Here is a 17548-nt window from a genome sequence, read left to right on the forward strand (position 1 = left end):
TCATGGCAATGACGTCTGATAAAAGTAAAAAACTTAATTAATCATATTAAATTTTACAGTAATTCTGAATTTGTATACTCTCTACAGAATTTGGTTAAAACATATTACACTGGAACTACTGTATAGTGAGAAACAGTGTACTTTGGGTACAAAGTTTAATGTTCAGTCATTCGAAGTTGGATTGGTTGAATTTAGGCCTCTGAGAACTTACTGTTCTATCTAATCAACAACTGGGTTGATGGAGAAACACAGGAAAGGCCATTGAACTTTAGATTATTAATTTTTTTAATAATGAAACTTTTGTTTTTCATATATGGTAATTGTTAATTATGGTGGTCATCATCATATGATTGGACCCCACACAAGCCCTTGGAAAAAAGTCATATAAATACACTCAAGGCATATAAAAATATAATTAGAAGACGAATATGAAGCAAAAGTACAGAATGCACAACACATATGTTTGCCAACTCAGAATATTGTTTCAACACAAATGTTTGCCAATAACCGTAATGAGTCTGTGAAAATGTTACATCACCAAACAGCATAAACTTTTCCGATGTTTTGCTAATTTGGACAAACAAATCACTTTTCGGGCCATCTGGTGGTCAAATGGCTCCATAATATAATTGGCAAAAATAAAAGAATTTCATGCATTGGCCTACAATTGGCCTAAAAATGTCAAATATCACTACTTTTCTTCAAAATGAAATGCTTACTTTACAGAATGAATGGCTTTATACTGTAATGGCAGTGAGATAAAAATGAAATTGTTTTAATGGAAGTCAGTGAGAGATTTTTGACTATGAAGGTGTCCAGAGGGACTACATAAAATATACTAATGCAATCAAAACAATGTGGTTGCTAATCTTTGACATATCCAAGACTCTAATCATCAACAAAGTCCTCATTTTTTATATATATCATTATTTGAGTAATTAAATTGGCATTTAAAGGGTTACAATCCTGACAATGATTCAGTGTTTGATAGTTTTGAGTATGTTTGAAGTTGCTTAAGTGATTTATGAAAAAAAAGCAGAAAGAAATATTGATGTATTTTGATTTAATAGTAGTTTTTGTAAGGGGACATTTTTGTCCATGAAGGTGTCAAGAGGAATTATCTGGCACTGCATAAAAAATATTAATGCAATCAAATAAATTTGTTTGCTAATCTTTGACATATCCAAGACTTTAATAACCACCAAAGTCCCATATACCTACTATTTATTATATGGAAAATATTAATTCTTTAATGATTTTTTGTAATAAATAATTACGTAATTAAAGCAATCAAACTGGCATCTAAAGGGTTAAAATCCTGAAAAAATATTGAATGCTTGGTTGTTTTGAGCAGATTTGAAGTTGTTTAAGAGATTAATCAAATAAAAAAAGCTGAAAAAAATATTGATGTATGATGATAAAATAGCAGTTTTTGTACACATTTTTGTCCTCGAAGGTGTCAAGAGGGTAGTCAATTTGAGGAGGGCACAAAGGTTAAGAATGTGCAGTCATCTAGCTATTATATTATACTTGTGAACTGTTTTACTCATTGAAAGTACCGAAATAATTCATATGGACATCTTACTAAAGCGCGCATACGTCTTAAAGCGCTTGTGACTTCACTATTAGCGACATTTCGGATCATAGACTGTAAAAAAAATGGATGACGCCCTTTCGCTCTTTTCCATTGGTGAAAACTGAAGCCGCCAGTGTCCCGATACGGCGCTGACATCTTGGACTTGCGCCTGCGCAGATAGCGATCTTGGGACCAGTTCTGCGCAGTAGTAATGCGCAGTAGCAAGCAGGAAGTAAAACCGTAAAGCCGCGAAATCAACGGCCCCACCCCTGTGCCCTGCCCTCACTCTCCCTCGCAGAATGCGCATACCGTAATCAATCGCAAGTCCAAGTACAGTACAACCTTTGCTTGTTAAACCTAGACGATATGTTATAGCCTAACTTACATCATGTTTAACCTTAATTTAGAATAGGCCTAATACAAAAATAATTGGTAACTTCTAGCTAACGATCACCTGCTAGCTATTAACATGGCTATTAACGAGGCTTGTTGTCTTTTAGCTAACGTTAGCTAGCCCATTACATTTATTTACTAATTAAATAGCTTATAAATTTAACTTACCGAAAAAAATTCAAAGATCGATTGGAAATGCCAGATCGGTTAGCACAATGTACTGCAGAACAACCCATTATGTCCATGTGAAATTATATCAATTATAGAAATTTAGAGATTAAATGTAAAGCTCCAACCTCCTCAGTCCTCCGAAGATCGCGAAAAAAGCCTGATGGCGCTTCAGTGGCTCCTTGGATATTTGAAGGGTAATTTAATTGTTTAGTTGGTCTCGCGTCCCATTGAACAACATGGGGAGGGCGGGGTTTATGACCTATACTGGGACCACTCACCAGGGGGCGATCGAGACGTTTTGGCTTCACTTTTCAGGGCTTGTGTGGCACGCTTGTTTCGGATAGCCAACGCTAGCAACGCCCATAGTGCTTCGCCTGTAGCATACTTGTGGGCGTGTCTGTGGGCGAACCAGCATCATAACAGCAGGTAAGTTGTGTATTAACTTTGAGAACAGCAAAATTGTATGAAGGAACGTCATATTATTGCAATGGTTAAAGTTGGAATTGAAACGTATTTTAATACACTTTTACACTATATATCTCTACACAATTAATGTGCCTCATTGATGGAATTCTTACAACCTGCAATGCTAGCTAGCAAACCAGCTTGCTAAAATTAAGTAGCCACCAGTCAGCTAACATATCTAATTTTGACACCAGAAGCACCAACTATCTCGGCCACCTGTCTCCATGCTGCATTTTTGTTTGCTGTTTAAGCTGTTAAATTGTTGTGAGCATTGAAGCAAAATGTTGAATGTCTGTAGCATGCTGGAACTGAAAGTCGCAAGTAGAAAACAGGAAATCTTATTTAGGCTGTTGCAGGGGAGAGAGAGCAGATTGAGCTTGTGTCAGAAGAACAGGAAACGGGGACAGAATTAACAACACACCCACACTAGTCTAGGCAGGGGGAACTCAAGACAGAAACCACAAAGTGCAAAGATGACGTTTATGTTGCATTTACACACAAGGTATAGAACATAAATTGGACCAATGGCACACATGCTTGGCTATCTCAACCCCCCACTTTTAGGCGTGTTTGAAGTATAAATAATGCTCATGTGACTGTTGATCTTCAGACATTCTGTAATAAACGGAATATACCGTATGGTAATTGAAAAAAACTTTACAATTGTTTTTCCTTCCATGTCACCTCCGGGGCTCCGTATAATTGCATATTAAATCAGAATTATATCCGGAGATTGTTTTGTCCAGTCTAATACTTTCCATTGATTTTCCTGGATGAAGTCCAGGAAAATGCGTTTGCAGTGTGTGTTGGGTCATAGTGCTATTGCATTGTAAAGCACCGCCCAATCAGTCTGGTGGCATTTGCTTTTATATACACAGCCACAACGATTCTATTCATTTCTGAATTCATTCTGCTGCTGTCATCTTCAGTTACGCTAGAAGACTAAGTAGTATTCATGCCCATTACAATGGTTTATGTTACATAATGCTTGATGTTAAGTTGTAGGCGAGTTTATAGACTGGTGTAGAACCGGTTTGTTTAATCTTATTTAATCACCTGCAAAGATAAGTGAGCCCATTACAGAAGCAGCCATGTTTATGATATGACACTACTTCCACCATGCTTCACATATGATGTTATGCTTTGGATCATCTGAATTTCCTTTAGATCACCACGCTTTTTCCTTTCCATCACTTGGATAAAGGTTCCCCTTCTCATATTAAACTCTGTTCCAAAACTGTACAGGAACTTTGTTGTTACTCTTTCAAAACACATACGTTTTGAAATGGACATAAAATACGACATTCTGTACTTTTGTCACAAATGTATATTTTAATTATTTTGTCATATGGTTTGAGTCTACAGTAAAGTAGCAAATTGGACTTTACTGTCCCAATACTTATATAAGGCCCTATATATTTAAAGTACATGTGGAACATTTTTAGGTAATTTTTTTGTGAGAAATTAGTGAGCAAGAGCATTGTGATGGCTCACTGAGATGGCACATGGCCAGGACCTAACTGGTTTCACTGGTTTCAGACTACAGTGAGATCAGGTCATAAAACAAACATTATGCATCACGTATGCATAGAGATTCTAAGATTTGGATTTGAGTTTTGTTTCTCAGAAGTAAGCCAGCTGATGCACATTAATCAAATAAAAGAATGAAGACTAAATAATCCAAAGACATGCACATTTAATGGTCATCGGTGTATGAAATTGATCTTAAATGGATCTTAAACTCATAATATCAGATAAATCTAACAAATAGAGGTAATATTGTTCAGAAAACTATTCAGATGGAGGCCCGCATACAGTATACAGTTAAGCCCAAAAGTATTCATACCCATGACACATTTTTAGCCTTAGAAAATATTTTATTATATCTTTTCATGTGACAACACTGAAGAAATAACACTTTGCTACAATGTAAAGGAGTGAGTGTACAGCTTGTATAACAGTGTACATTTGCTGTCCCCTTTAAATAATTCAACATACATTAATGTCTAAACCACTGACAACAAAAGTGAGTACACCCCTAAGTGAACAACACCAACCACCATGCTTGAATGTAGGCAAAAATGTGAGGGGTGTACTCACTTTTGTGAGATACTGTATGTCTTCCTCTGTGCCTGTCATATGTGGTGTTCCACAAGGTTCCAGCCTGGGGCAAATCCTGTTTTCCTGGGGCAAAAACTGCTTCAGTCATGCTTTTACCAACTTAGAAACATTGCCAAAGTAAGATTGGTTTTATCTTTTGAGGACATTGAGAAAATGACACATGCTTTTATTTCATCTCACCTTGACTACTGTAATGTTTCGTTTACATGCCTCAACAATAAGTCCCTAGGTAAACTCCAAGTTGTACAGAATTCTGCTGCCAGACTTCTTACAAGGACTATATCAAGGTTTCTGTTATGAACACATGGACAGGGTAGAGGATTCAAGCCTGGAGCGCTATGTTTGTACAGCCCTGGCAGCGCGTAATCTTGTGCGAAGCTAGACAAGATTTTCCAAGGAACACAAGACTTGACCTTTCTTGCACTACTGGATTCTTCTTGTTTCCTCTTTTTACTTTTCTTTTTGTAAAACTGCAATGTTACAGAGATACGAACATGAATCAATATACAAATATTAGGAGGTATTACACAGATAACTACATAAGTGCACATTCCTACCAATGCAAAAAATACCATTGTAATGTACAATAGACATAATAGACCGCTACCACAAGCACCAAATACAGAAATCAATTAGGGAACAGTGCTAGCAACAGTTGTAACTGCTAGTCAGCAAAACATGTTTCACCAATACAATAACAGGCCAGGCAAGGGTCGGTCAGAATCAAATGGACAGGAGTGGTCTGGTTCACGGGATACCACTTGAAAAGGCTAGACGAGAAAGGGCTCAGTAGAGTGGCGAAACATGATACCTCACTAAGGACTCTACAAACAGGACTGAACTAAATAGCAACAGAGAGGGAGTGGATGAACAGAAACACAGGTGAAACTAATGAAGACCAATACAGGAAAGCAAGGTACGTTGAAGACAGCACAGAAACAACGTAACAAAACAAAAACACGCAGGCAAACCCAGCCCTCACAGTCTCAAATAACCCGTGTTGGCAGCTCTACATTGGTTACCGGTGAAGTTCAGAGTAGACTTTAAAATTCTACTTATTACTTTTAAGACACTACATGGTCTGGCACCTGATTACATTAGTGACATGCTAAACCCATACTGTACTGTTAGGCCTCTCCGATCAGCTGAAAAGGGACTTCTTGCTGTCCTGGAGTCTAGACTGAAAAATAAAGGGAACGAGGCCTTTGCTATATGGGCCCCTACAGTAGACTCTGGAACAGCCTATCACAAAATGTCAGAGATACCCACGTCAGTATATTGCTACATCATTGTAAATGTTTTCTGAATTTTTTTTTACAAGATAAGAGGAATGTTTTATCATTGGATTTTTATATTTTGTTTATTCTTTTAACTTACTTTATTTATTGTAATATGTTTATTTTTAATGCTTATTATTATTTTAATGTATTTCTGTTTCTATTGTTATTGTTTATTACGCACTTTGTGAAAACGCTATACAAAAAGTTATTATTATTTATTAAAACGATCTTGACTTGACAAGTAGCTATTTAACTTTTATTGTTGCCCAATGTTCTGTCAACAAAGTGTGGATCATTTAACTGTTTTTGTTGCAAGTACACTGGGTAACGTTTATTGCGGTTTCCTGCGCTAAGGATAATATATTGACATAATACAGTTAACTCAAGAAGTGGCACGCTTCATGACATTGAGAAAAACTGAATAAAAAAACAATCAGAAATCAAACAATGAGTCATATTTTGAGCCCTGGCTTTTCAAAGTATTTTGAACGCTAAAGAATATTTAAAATAATACTAAACAAATTAGTGTATGTTATGAAATTCTATTCTTAATTTTTTTTATCAATCAAATACATTTTTAAAGCCCTTTTTACAACAGCAGTTGTCACAAAGTGCTTTTACAGAAACACCCGGCCTTAAACCCCAAGGAGCAAACAACAGTAGTGATGTATTTCAGTGGCTAGGAAAAACTCCCTAAGAAGGCTGAAATTTAGGAAGAAACCTAGAGAGGACCCAGGCTCAGAGGGGTGACCAGTCCTCTTCTGGCTGTGCCAGGTGAGATATTAAGAGTCCAATTGAAATAATTAATAAATGAATGTGGGTTAAATCCAGAGGCCCCGGACAGTGCCCAACAGGCAGGAAATCAATCCACCCACATTGCCAAGCATCAACCAAAGGGACACCCCCCAACTGCAACCACCCTGAATGAGGGCTGAGTATTGCCAGCAGAGTACAGCCCAATTGCACAAGTGCGCAACAGAGAGACAATAACAAGCCAGTGACTCCTCCCCCGAAAGGCATTGGAGGGAGGGCATCCCAGTGGCGACGAGAGCCCACCTGGCATGACAGCAAGGGTGGACAATATCAAGCCATATGGTCACCTTCACGCCCCTGGGCCAGGCTACACCTAATCATAAACCGTGCTGTATAGATGAGTTTTTAGACACTTGAAAGTTTGCACTGAGTTTGCATTTCTAACCTTAATTGGCAGATCGTTCCACAGTAGTGGAGCTCTATGAGAAAAGGCCCTGCCTCCGGCTGTTTGTTTAGAAAATCTAGGTACAATTAAAAGGCCTGCATCTTGCGATCGTAGGTTATGTGTAGGTATGTATGGCTGGATCATTTCAGCAAGGTAAGTAGGAGCAAGTCAATATATTGATTTATAGGTAAACAATAAAACCATAAAACCAGCCCTAACCCTAACAGGCGTAAGGACGCTAGTACAGGAGTAATGTGTTCACATTTTTTGTTTTCTAGTTAGGATTCTAGCAGCCGTGTGCAGCACTAATTGAAGTTTATTTATTGATTTGTCAGGGTAACCGGAAAGAAGAGGGTTGTAGAAATCTAGTCTAGAAGTAACGGAAGCATGGATGTAGAAACATCAGTTTTTGATAGAACGTTTCAACTTTTTGCAATGTTTCAAAGATGAAAATAAGCAACTCTTGCGACATATTTTATATGTTCATCAAAGGAGAGATCAGGGTCGAGGATAATGCCGAGATGTCTTACAGATGTCGACATAATCTTGTCTTGGAGCTCTATGGACAATTCTTCAACCTCAATGCTTGTTTTTTTCTCTGATATGCATTGTAAACAATAGCCGCTTATATAGACAGGTGTGTGCTGTTAATGTATGGCAGGATTCCCAAAACGTACCGCGGCAAAAAATTTAAAAATATATTTTGAATAAACATATTACTATTTGTAACAAAATTCTAATAAATTTAATAGATTGAGCATAAATACTGTACACAACAAGATCTTTCAATATCAATCAACCTTTACATGGAGTTGGTTTTAACATGTGTTTTCAATTATGAAAACATTTTTTTTATATTTCTACTCATCAGCTTTATGGTGCTCGTGTCAGCTTTCAGATGTGAAATGTCTGCTTTCCTACAAATTCACTGTAAAGCAAAATATTTATTTGAAATTCTTTTAAAGGTTTACAAAGTTAATGATTACATGCATTTATTAAATTTTTTAGGAATAGTGTATCTAGTATTGTAATGAATTACCATGTTTGCTGTACAGTGTTTCTTCTAAATAAAGTTCCGGTTCTGAAGATCATTTATAATAATCTACAGCAGATTAAACACATTAGATTGATGTTATCTTTGAAAGTTATCACAGGCTGGCTCCTGTCAGTCTCAGTTTTTAAAACTTGAGTCTGTACCTAAACTGGACATCTTTAGTTGGCTGCATGGACCCAAATCCCCAACGATTGATGTCAATATCAGGAATCTTTTCATCTGGGTTTTTGAGCTCAAAGTCAAAATATATGAGCATGAGAAAGACAAACTGTTTCAGCTCATTAGTGGCAAAGAAGCGCCCGGGGCACATGGTGTGTCCAGCACCCCACGGCATATTGTAGTACTTCAGTTTTTTTCCACCTTTGTAAAAATCAGTTTTTTTTGCACCGTCTGCGGTCAGGAAGCGATCATACTTGAATGGGACTGGGTCTTGGTGGACATCCGGATCCATCTGAACGGCAGTATAGGGAAACATGGCTACTCTGTCTCCTTCTCTGAGCCAGTACTCATTTCCATCAGCCAGCTTGAGTGACATGTCCTTGAGTACGGCCCTGGTGAGGACAGGGGCGACAGTGAGGCGGAGGGTCTCTTCCACGGCACTGTCCAGGATGGGCGTCTTTAGCAGCATGTCTCTGGTCAGGTCAACTAATGGGCCGCCATGCTTCACCTCCTGGCCTGTCTCCTTCAGGACTTTCTCCGCCTCCTGCTGCACAGCCCTCATGGCGTCCGGGTGCTTCATGAGATAGAGGAGGAGCCAGAAGGCAGCAGGGCCTGTGTTGCCCTGTGAGGCCCAGAGGAGAAGAAACATGAATCTGTCCTGCATGAATTCTTCCATGCCGTGCTCCTCCCGCTCCTGCTGCTGCTCACGTACCCAGCCGCTGACATTTTCCCTGGTCTTCAATTTATGTACTGACAGCATGTTCCAGAACAACCTTTTAAGCCTCTCTGCCTCTCTTTTCTTCCCTGGAGGCAGGACCCCATATGCCAGTCTGGGGAAGAGCTGATCGTACTTACGAAACTCATAGAAGAGCTCTTGAGACTTCTTTCTGTCAATGTCTATTGCTTTTTCCAGACTCTCTGTAGATTTAGGTGTCTCATTACCGAACAGAGACAGGTAACCTGCCCTGAAGACAATGTTGTAGCTGTAGTGAAACAGACCGTCCTCATTCCAGGTCTTTTGGTTATTTTCTCTAGTTTCTTTGCTCTGCAGCATCAGATTCTGTAAGTTGGTCATCATGGCTTGGGTCAAGACCACTAAACCGTCCCCCATCAGATGCTTGTTGCTGGAGGCCTGTAGAAACTTGTGGTCATTCTCCATGGGGTGGTAGCCAAACACTTTTTTCACTAGCTGCTCTGCAAACTTGGTGAAGTCCAGGTTTGTTCGGGGCTCCTTCACAACCGCCCCAAATGACAGTGGGTCCATGAGGAATGTAAAGTAATATCCTCCCAGTTGCACAGTGAAAATATCCCCATGCTTTCTCTTCATCCTCTCCAGAAACTTTGCTGTGTCTCTGCGAAACTCTAGGACGTGTCCAAGCCAGGGAAGGGGGCCTCGGTCCAGGGGGGGTTCCCCAGGACGACGCTGTCTGAAGGCCCCCAGGAGATAAAGCCCACCCAGGACAGAGGCTAGCAGGGCAATAAGTATCGGCAGTAAAAAGCCCATGGCCTTTTCCTCCTCGTTCTCTCAAAGAAAATGTGTTCCTTACTACATTCCTTTTTTTATTACAGCCATGCTCCTCCCCCTACCGTAAGCCCTGTGAAAGTCACTAGTATTTCAGCCCTATCACACACTCGGCATGGGGGCAAGACTAAAATATATTTGGCTTACAATAAACATATACCATAGTTCTCTGATTTCTCTATTACAGTGGGAGTCACTGTAGTATTCTACATGTTGAGTTTCAGCAATGACATAAATAGTGTTTTCATTTTTGAGTTTCAGACACTAACGTTTCAAGCTAAGGTTTGATATTCTGATTAGATGTCTAGAATGTGTATATGTTTAGAGGACATGGCACCAATGTTGTGTGTGTGTTTGTTGCTGAAATGTATGAAGTATTTTTTAGCTGAAGAGACTTGCAGGAGGGCCATGCCAGGGTTGGATTATTGGGGGTCAAATGTTTATAAAAAAAGCATTTAAATAAATGGTTTAATACAGGTAGTAACGGCAATGTCTGTTGGTGATAGGAAAATAAATATTATGAATGTAGATCATGTGTATCAATGTAAAATACCTAAGTAGATTTTTAGTGCATGTGGGAATGTTTAAGGTTGACTTTTTGGGAAATCAACAAGGAAAAGCATTGTAATGGCTCACTGAGATGGTACATGGCCAGGACATGTTTCAGCTTGTTTAAACCAACAGCGAGATTAGGTGATCATGAAAACATGCATCACATGGACAGGGAACCTCTCAAGGATTTATTACCTTTTTAGTGGATCAACCAAAAGATACATTTCCCTTGAGGACTATTGGCACCTTTTGTCAGAGCAAAAAAGGCTATGAAAACACTATTATTGTTCATGACCTTGATCTTACATTCAAAATAAAATAAATATCTCTCCCTTAATTGAGGTAATTGTTTAAAGCAATACTGAATGAACGATTATCAACTACATTCCACTCTTTCTCAACTTCTGTTCCCAGGTAAACCTTTGAGGCCCACATACCTTTCTCCAATTAGATGCAGGAGCTCATGGTCAAGGTCTTGCCCCACTGGTAAAATGTGTGCCCCCACAATTTTGTTAATCGATAGGCATTTATGCCGTTAACCTCGTCGAGATTACGATATTACTCTGCTGCATCATTATTCTGCCTACGATATTACTCTGCTGCATCATTATTCTGCCTACGATATTACTCTGCTGCATCATTATTCTGCCTACGATATTACTCTGCTGCATCATTATTCTGCCTACGATATTACTCTGCTGCATCATTATTCTGCCTACGATATTACTCTGCTGCATCATTATTCTGCCTGTTCCTTATGGTGGCAGCTCATCATTAAATGATGTAGTCTATATTTTTGCACACCAAACAAGTGCAAGTAAGTTTGGGAATATACTTAGCCTAAATACAGTAGGACTGGAAGTGTGAATCCAGTTTATTCTATTGCAAGGCAATCGACATTCAACGCAGGGCATGCAACAGTATTCATTCATCCTGCTCCATGCTCACTTGCACACTAGTGCAGCGCAATTACAGGACTTGTATGAATGTGTACTTTCATTATTTTATTTGTCAAGATAACAATATCAGCAAAAAGTAAGTACAAAAAGGCTATATAATCCAAATACTATATTTAAAAAATTATAATTAAAGGGATAGTACATCCAAAAATCACATTTGTGTTGATGCCCACTTATCCTGAGTTCTTCCCGATGGCACATAGTCATTTTTGTAAAAAATATCCATTATTCAGCACTGTCCCAGTCCATAATTAGCATTATTAGCATTGTCCAAATTCATGAATGGAAACGGTGCGTACCACTATACTAAAGCTGCAGTGCAAGCAGAAAACAACTCCAAAATACGTCAAAACTACATTCTGTAATCTGTTGCGCCAACATTTTAAAAACTGTATTCTGACTAAATAACGGTGGAATGGCTGAATTCAAACTGGCACTACCGAACTATTTCCTATAGCCACCATACATACACAGCTTCTGTTCTTCAGCATTTAATGTCATCGAGGTGAGCGTGAACTTTAACCTCAATAAGCTATGTGACGATAGCTTGCTCTCGCCCTAGAATAATATTTGTAATTGTGGAAAATGCTGTTGTCATAACAAGGTACAAGGGGACGTGGCAGAGGAGACGAGTTTTCAATCGTTGCCACATCTGTAAGGTCTGTTTACAATTCGATCTCTCAACCACATCACCAGGACGACAGAACCCAAGATCCTCCAGATCCCAATCACAACGAACGCAGCACTCCTCCCTTAGTATATCACTGAAATACTAAGACCTTTCAAGAGTTTGTGATAGCTTTCAATTTTTTATTATCGTAGCACGCCTTCCATGTTTACGATTCATGTTTCATTTTTATGTGTTAATTGAGGGTTATGAGCCTCCTCCATTTGGAACCTAATTTAACCTTTCTTTAACATCCTGTTTAAACAACATTACACAACCAAGTTTTCTGTATTTGATTTTATAGGATTTTCTTCAGTCCTTTTTGTGTAGCCCTTTGTCCCTCCCAGTCTTGAAAAAAGAAAGCATTTTCTGTGGGTGGAGGTCTATCTCCTCTGCATTTGCTTTGAATAATATTTTTCAATAGAAAGAAGACAGACTTTCCGTTTCATTGTTTTTTACACAGAACCAGGAAACAGAGGAATGTTGCTGACTCTGTCAAAGTACTTCTCCAATAGTGGTAGTGTGCTAGGAAATAACTTTTATCTCTAAAAACTGGAATCTTTTTTTCCAGAGGTAAGTCTACTCTAATACATTTTCGATTATAAAGAAAAGTTATTTTCATTCTTGATGCTAATACATATGACATGTCCTGCACCTTTATCTTTGAATACACAAACAGATAATGGAATCTTCATCAATTCAAGAAAACATCACTGAACAAATTGTTGTCTATGATTATTATTATGAATATGGAGGTGAACCACTGGACGGTTTTGGACTCGTGACAATTCACAAGCCTAAAGAATTTGGAAGGACTTTTCTACCCATATCTTATGTCATTATCTGCATTCTCAGCATTCCAATAAATATTATTTTTATTAAAACTTTAATAAAGTCCAAACATCAGAAAAAAACTGTTCCTATAAATATAGCCATTTCTGATATTTTGTTTGTAATAACACTCCCTTTTTGGGCAGTGCATGCCTACAAGGAATGGATATTTGGCAATAATATGTGCAAGACGATTACTGTGACTTACATCACCACTTTGTATAGTAGCATTCTGTTCATCACCTGCATAAGTGTGGATAGATATTTAAGTGTAGTAGGGAACTTCTCCAATAGACACTTTACACCCATAAACAACACGTTGGTGTGCATTGTGGTATGGAGCCTCTCCATCTTAGCAGCAGCCCCACATTGGACCTTTGTAAAGGAACAAGAGATTCACAGTAAGAAGGTTTGCTCTTACGATTTTGGACAGGACCACATGCCTCCATGGAAGATCCTCATTAAGATTCAGTTGAACATCTTTGGGTTTCTCATGCCATTCCTGATCATGTTGTTCTGCTACCTGCAAGTCCAGTGTGCCATAGCAAAGTTCAAAGTGGGAGAGAGATATAAGGGTCGGAAATTGGTGATGATAGTTGTGTTTTTCATGCTCTGGTTCCCATACAACTTTGTGACTTTTTTACATTTCTTGCAAAACTTGCATGTAATCTCCAGTTGTTTTACAGCCCTGCATCTGTATGTGGCTGTTCAGGTTACAGAGGTTATGGCTTATAGCCATGCTTTTATAAACCCTATTGTGTATTCCTTTGTAAACAAGAGTGTTTGGAGAATGTGCTTTGCTAAATTGTGTGGGGAAAGATGCAGAAGATCCACTGAGTATTCACTAGAGTGCTCTGACAACACAGACACCAAGTCAGTCCAGATTGGAGGAATAGAGCTAAAAGCAGTTCAGAGATAATATTCCAATACAGGAACAACTTGGCACAACAGAACAATACACATTAATCCATGTTAACCATACCAGTGTAATTAAATGAATTACAGTCACTCTATACACAAGTTTATGTTGTATAACATTTTATTACTATACGTATCTGTACAAACAGGGAAGGGGTATATTGGCAAGATACAAAGAATAATGTGTTTCTAAGTGGTTCAGGTGGTTCTCACTGGGGTTTTTGCACAACATGCTGTAAAGAATGTCAGTCAACATATAGTAGGAGTTAACATTCCTAAATTTAGAGAGTGTGTCCGGTTGGTGGCAAATGCACAGATCTTTTTTTTTTTATACAATGTTATATATTGAACAAAGGATGTAGAGAATGTTATTTTTATTGAGCTGATTATATTTGTTCAATCTTGTCATGTCAAATACAGTCACAGTTGTCCTTTATTTTATGTCTGTTATATATAAAATGGCACCCATTACTGAGATAATGCTAAATCGCATTTCACTAACTCATGCTGGAACAGAATGTGAGACTTCCTCCACTCAGGCCTACTTTGGCAAAAAAAAAAAAGATAATTAACAGGAATCCATGCCATGTGTGGATCTCAAAATGTATGAGCATCTGACCAAAACAAATTACTTATGTAAGACATTTTGTTGTTTTAAACATATTATATTTATTTTTATAATTCCTGCAAGTCTTTCTTCCTCTGAGTGGCAGACACATTGAATTGCTTGTATGTATGAATTGTGCTATATAAATAAATGTGCTTGCATGCCAAATAGTATATAGCAAATCATCAACAAAAAATGTATAATACATTTTATTCTGCTTGCAATAATTTTTTTCAGTGATAGGCCAAATGTCCTTGTGGGCCCCTCTGATTGGCTGTGGCTGCCATCGATCCCACGCACACATTAAATCTCCCCTTCTGCTGTGGCGCCGCGCTTCTCTGTGTCCGTTTGAATTTAAGTGTTGTTGTGACTAGTAATGTGGCTCTTTTTACTGGGTCGTTCAGTAAAAATTACTTTCGAGTAATGTAGTTAATTTGAGTCAGTAATGCATTTTTCTTTTCGAATGTAATACTAACCCGCTGCCAGCCCTTGAAATTAACGAAACAATCGTTCAGTTGAATGATAAAACTGTATATTTTACTTAAGCAAAGGCTCGATGTATAACTTGATGTGTATATCATGACAATCAACAAACTATATTAAGTATTGTAACCAGCGTCCAATTATCTGTTATAAAAATGTATTTATAATGTTCCTGGCTCAATCTATTATCATGCGAATACAGTCTTGATCGGAGCACGGCTGGAGTACAGTACCATGTATAAAGCAAATGAACATGTAGAAATCCACAGCCAGCAGAACAATACAATAGACCCGGAATGTGAGGTTCTGGAATTTAAAGTAAAATATCCATTGTTTTGAGCCATAGAGATATTAAATATATTGTGGCGAAACTGTGTTCATTTAATGTGCTGTTCTAAGTTGTTCAATTATGTTTCATTAGGGGGCAGGTTCTTACAGTTAGGTGGAGCTGTTTTACCGGGTGGGACGTCCCGCAGCGAGGAGGGCATCTCTGGGGGCTTGGGGACAGCAGGAGCGTGTCCAGGGGTCTCTGGCCATAGCTTATATAAGGTGGGGTTTTGGCAGGCATCTCTCTCTCTTGTGGCTCAACTCCTGTGTGTGACAGAGAACCGTAACGTGAGATACTTGTTGAGCTAGCTACAGATCTAGAAGAGAGTTTGTCAAGTGTCTATGGTGTTAACTGATATTATTGTAGACAGTGGCCACACAGCTGTCTTTGTTAGGGTTAATTAATTCTACCCAGTGTTCTTTACCTCTGACTCCGACTCCTGGTTTAGCATCATGGCCAGGGGTGTTACAATATTAATGTCATTGGGGCCCGCGAGAGTCATGGATCCGGTTGGCAAATCGACGCGAATAAAGCATATCATTAGCTATAAAAGCTAAAACTTTCACAATCTTGTTGATACTGCAAGAAGAAGTGCCTTTATGAACTTTGATTGCTTCTAGTGGAATGTTTACAGAGCAAAGCAAACCCAGTAATGGAAAAAGACAAGTCACACGCAGCAGACCGGATCTGTGGAAAGTATGTGCTGGAACAAATTGAGGAAAATCTGAGCGGTACTAGGATCTCAGTACATTCCTTACTCGTAGTATCCGGATCAAAATGACCACTAACAGTTACCAGAAGTTGCGTTCTGTAGTGGTTGGACACTACAGAACGCAATGTTTGATGGAATAAGTAGTTAATTTTCCCACTCACTCTCCGAAAGGTACACAGTCGGGTATCCTTCACTTAATTTATTGGATACCACAGTCGGGTAACCAATAAATCAACATTATGCAATAGTGATTTCTGAGATTTGAAGGTGACCGTTCACTTGATACACGTCTATTGTAAAAATGAATGGGTCACGTGACCCATGGAACCAAGATAGAGGCGTATGAGCGGTTCCACTTGCTAACACAAAAAAGACCAACAACAAAAATGGCAGCCAACATGTCAGGATTGGAGAAAATGAAGTGTAGCTACTGTTGAAGTCTAACACTTCCCTGAGTTGGTTTGTTGGAAAGGAGAATAACACACCAGGAGTCAGGTCAATTACCGTACCGCATATTCTGTTTATTACAAAAGCTTTTGGAGGCAAGTGTCGCCGCACAATGTCTGAACATGAAATGTCATAACGGCATTATTTGTACTTCAAACACGCCTAAAAAGTGGGGGCGTAAAGGTAGCCAAGCAGTGTGCCATTGGTCCAATTTATGTTCTATACCTTCTATACCTATGTGTACATGCAGCACAAGCGTCATATTTGGGCTTTATGTCTTCAGCTTGAAGTTCCTCAGTATGTGTGTGCGTTGTCAGTCTGTGTCCTGTTCCCTGTGTGTCTGAGACACACAAGCTAAATCTACTTCCTCTTCCTAGCAACTGCCTAAATAAGATTTCCTGTTTTTCTACTTGCAACTTTCAGCAGACATTCAACATTTGGCCTTAATGCCCACAATAGTTTAACAGCTTATACAGTCAATATATCCACACTACTTTACGAAGTAGACTATTTTCTTGTTATTTAGAAGTCTTTGTAAAACAAAGTGTACTTAAATATCTTAAAAATATTACTTACTGTGTGTTTAAGTTGTGTTTGCTGGTGGACTAGTTACTGATTTGTTAACGATGTTATCTAGCTAAACCAGCTGGCTTGCTTAAATACCCCTTTCCAACAATCAAAACCATGAGAATTAGGCATCCAATACTATTTTTCAAATAAAAACGTATTTCAACCCAAGAAGATCAGTTTCTCATTGATATTGTTAAATACCTAATGGATCCCTTCCCCTTGGAACTCCATTTGCTAAAGTGTTGAGTGAGTGAAGAGAATCAAGGCTATTGAGACCCGCCAGTGGCCCCTGGTGGCGAGTGGGCAATGATACACCTACATGAGCGAAGTGGAATTCTGTAAGGTAACATGTTATGTTTTATCTTGCTTGGTCTATCAACAGGGGTACTCGAGAACACACATGACACCGGGTAAAATTGATTTGTCCCCCTGAATTTATAAATGTAAACATAACTATGTAATTTCAATAATAGTAATAAGACGCAATGAAAGCACTTTTGCTGAATATAATATACACTCAACAGCACGTTAAAAA

General features: G+C 38.6%; 1 protein-coding gene across 1 annotated transcript; it reads right to left on the bottom strand.

Moving 5' to 3' along the window:
* Positions 1-7999: 7999 nt before the first annotated feature.
* Positions 8000-9943, bottom strand: LOC105019795 (5-beta-cholestane-3-alpha,7-alpha-diol 12-alpha-hydroxylase). Its single transcript, XM_010886222.5, has one exon. The coding sequence runs from the start codon at positions 9919-9921 to the stop codon at positions 8383-8385; it is 1539 nt and encodes a 512-aa protein (XP_010884524.4). The 5' UTR covers positions 9922-9943; the 3' UTR covers positions 8000-8382.
* Between the last annotated feature and the right edge of the window lie 7605 nt (positions 9944-17548).

Source organism: Esox lucius, chromosome 3 (genome assembly GCF_011004845.1).
Source record: "Esox lucius isolate fEsoLuc1 chromosome 3, fEsoLuc1.pri, whole genome shotgun sequence".
Classification (NCBI taxonomy): Eukaryota; Metazoa; Chordata; class Actinopteri; order Esociformes; family Esocidae; genus Esox; species Esox lucius.

Excerpts from the sequence above, each read along its gene's own strand:
- LOC105019795 (XM_010886222.5), bottom strand. The coding sequence starts at position 9,921 with ATGGGCTTTTTACTGCCGATACTTATTGCCCTGCTAGCCTCTGTCCTG.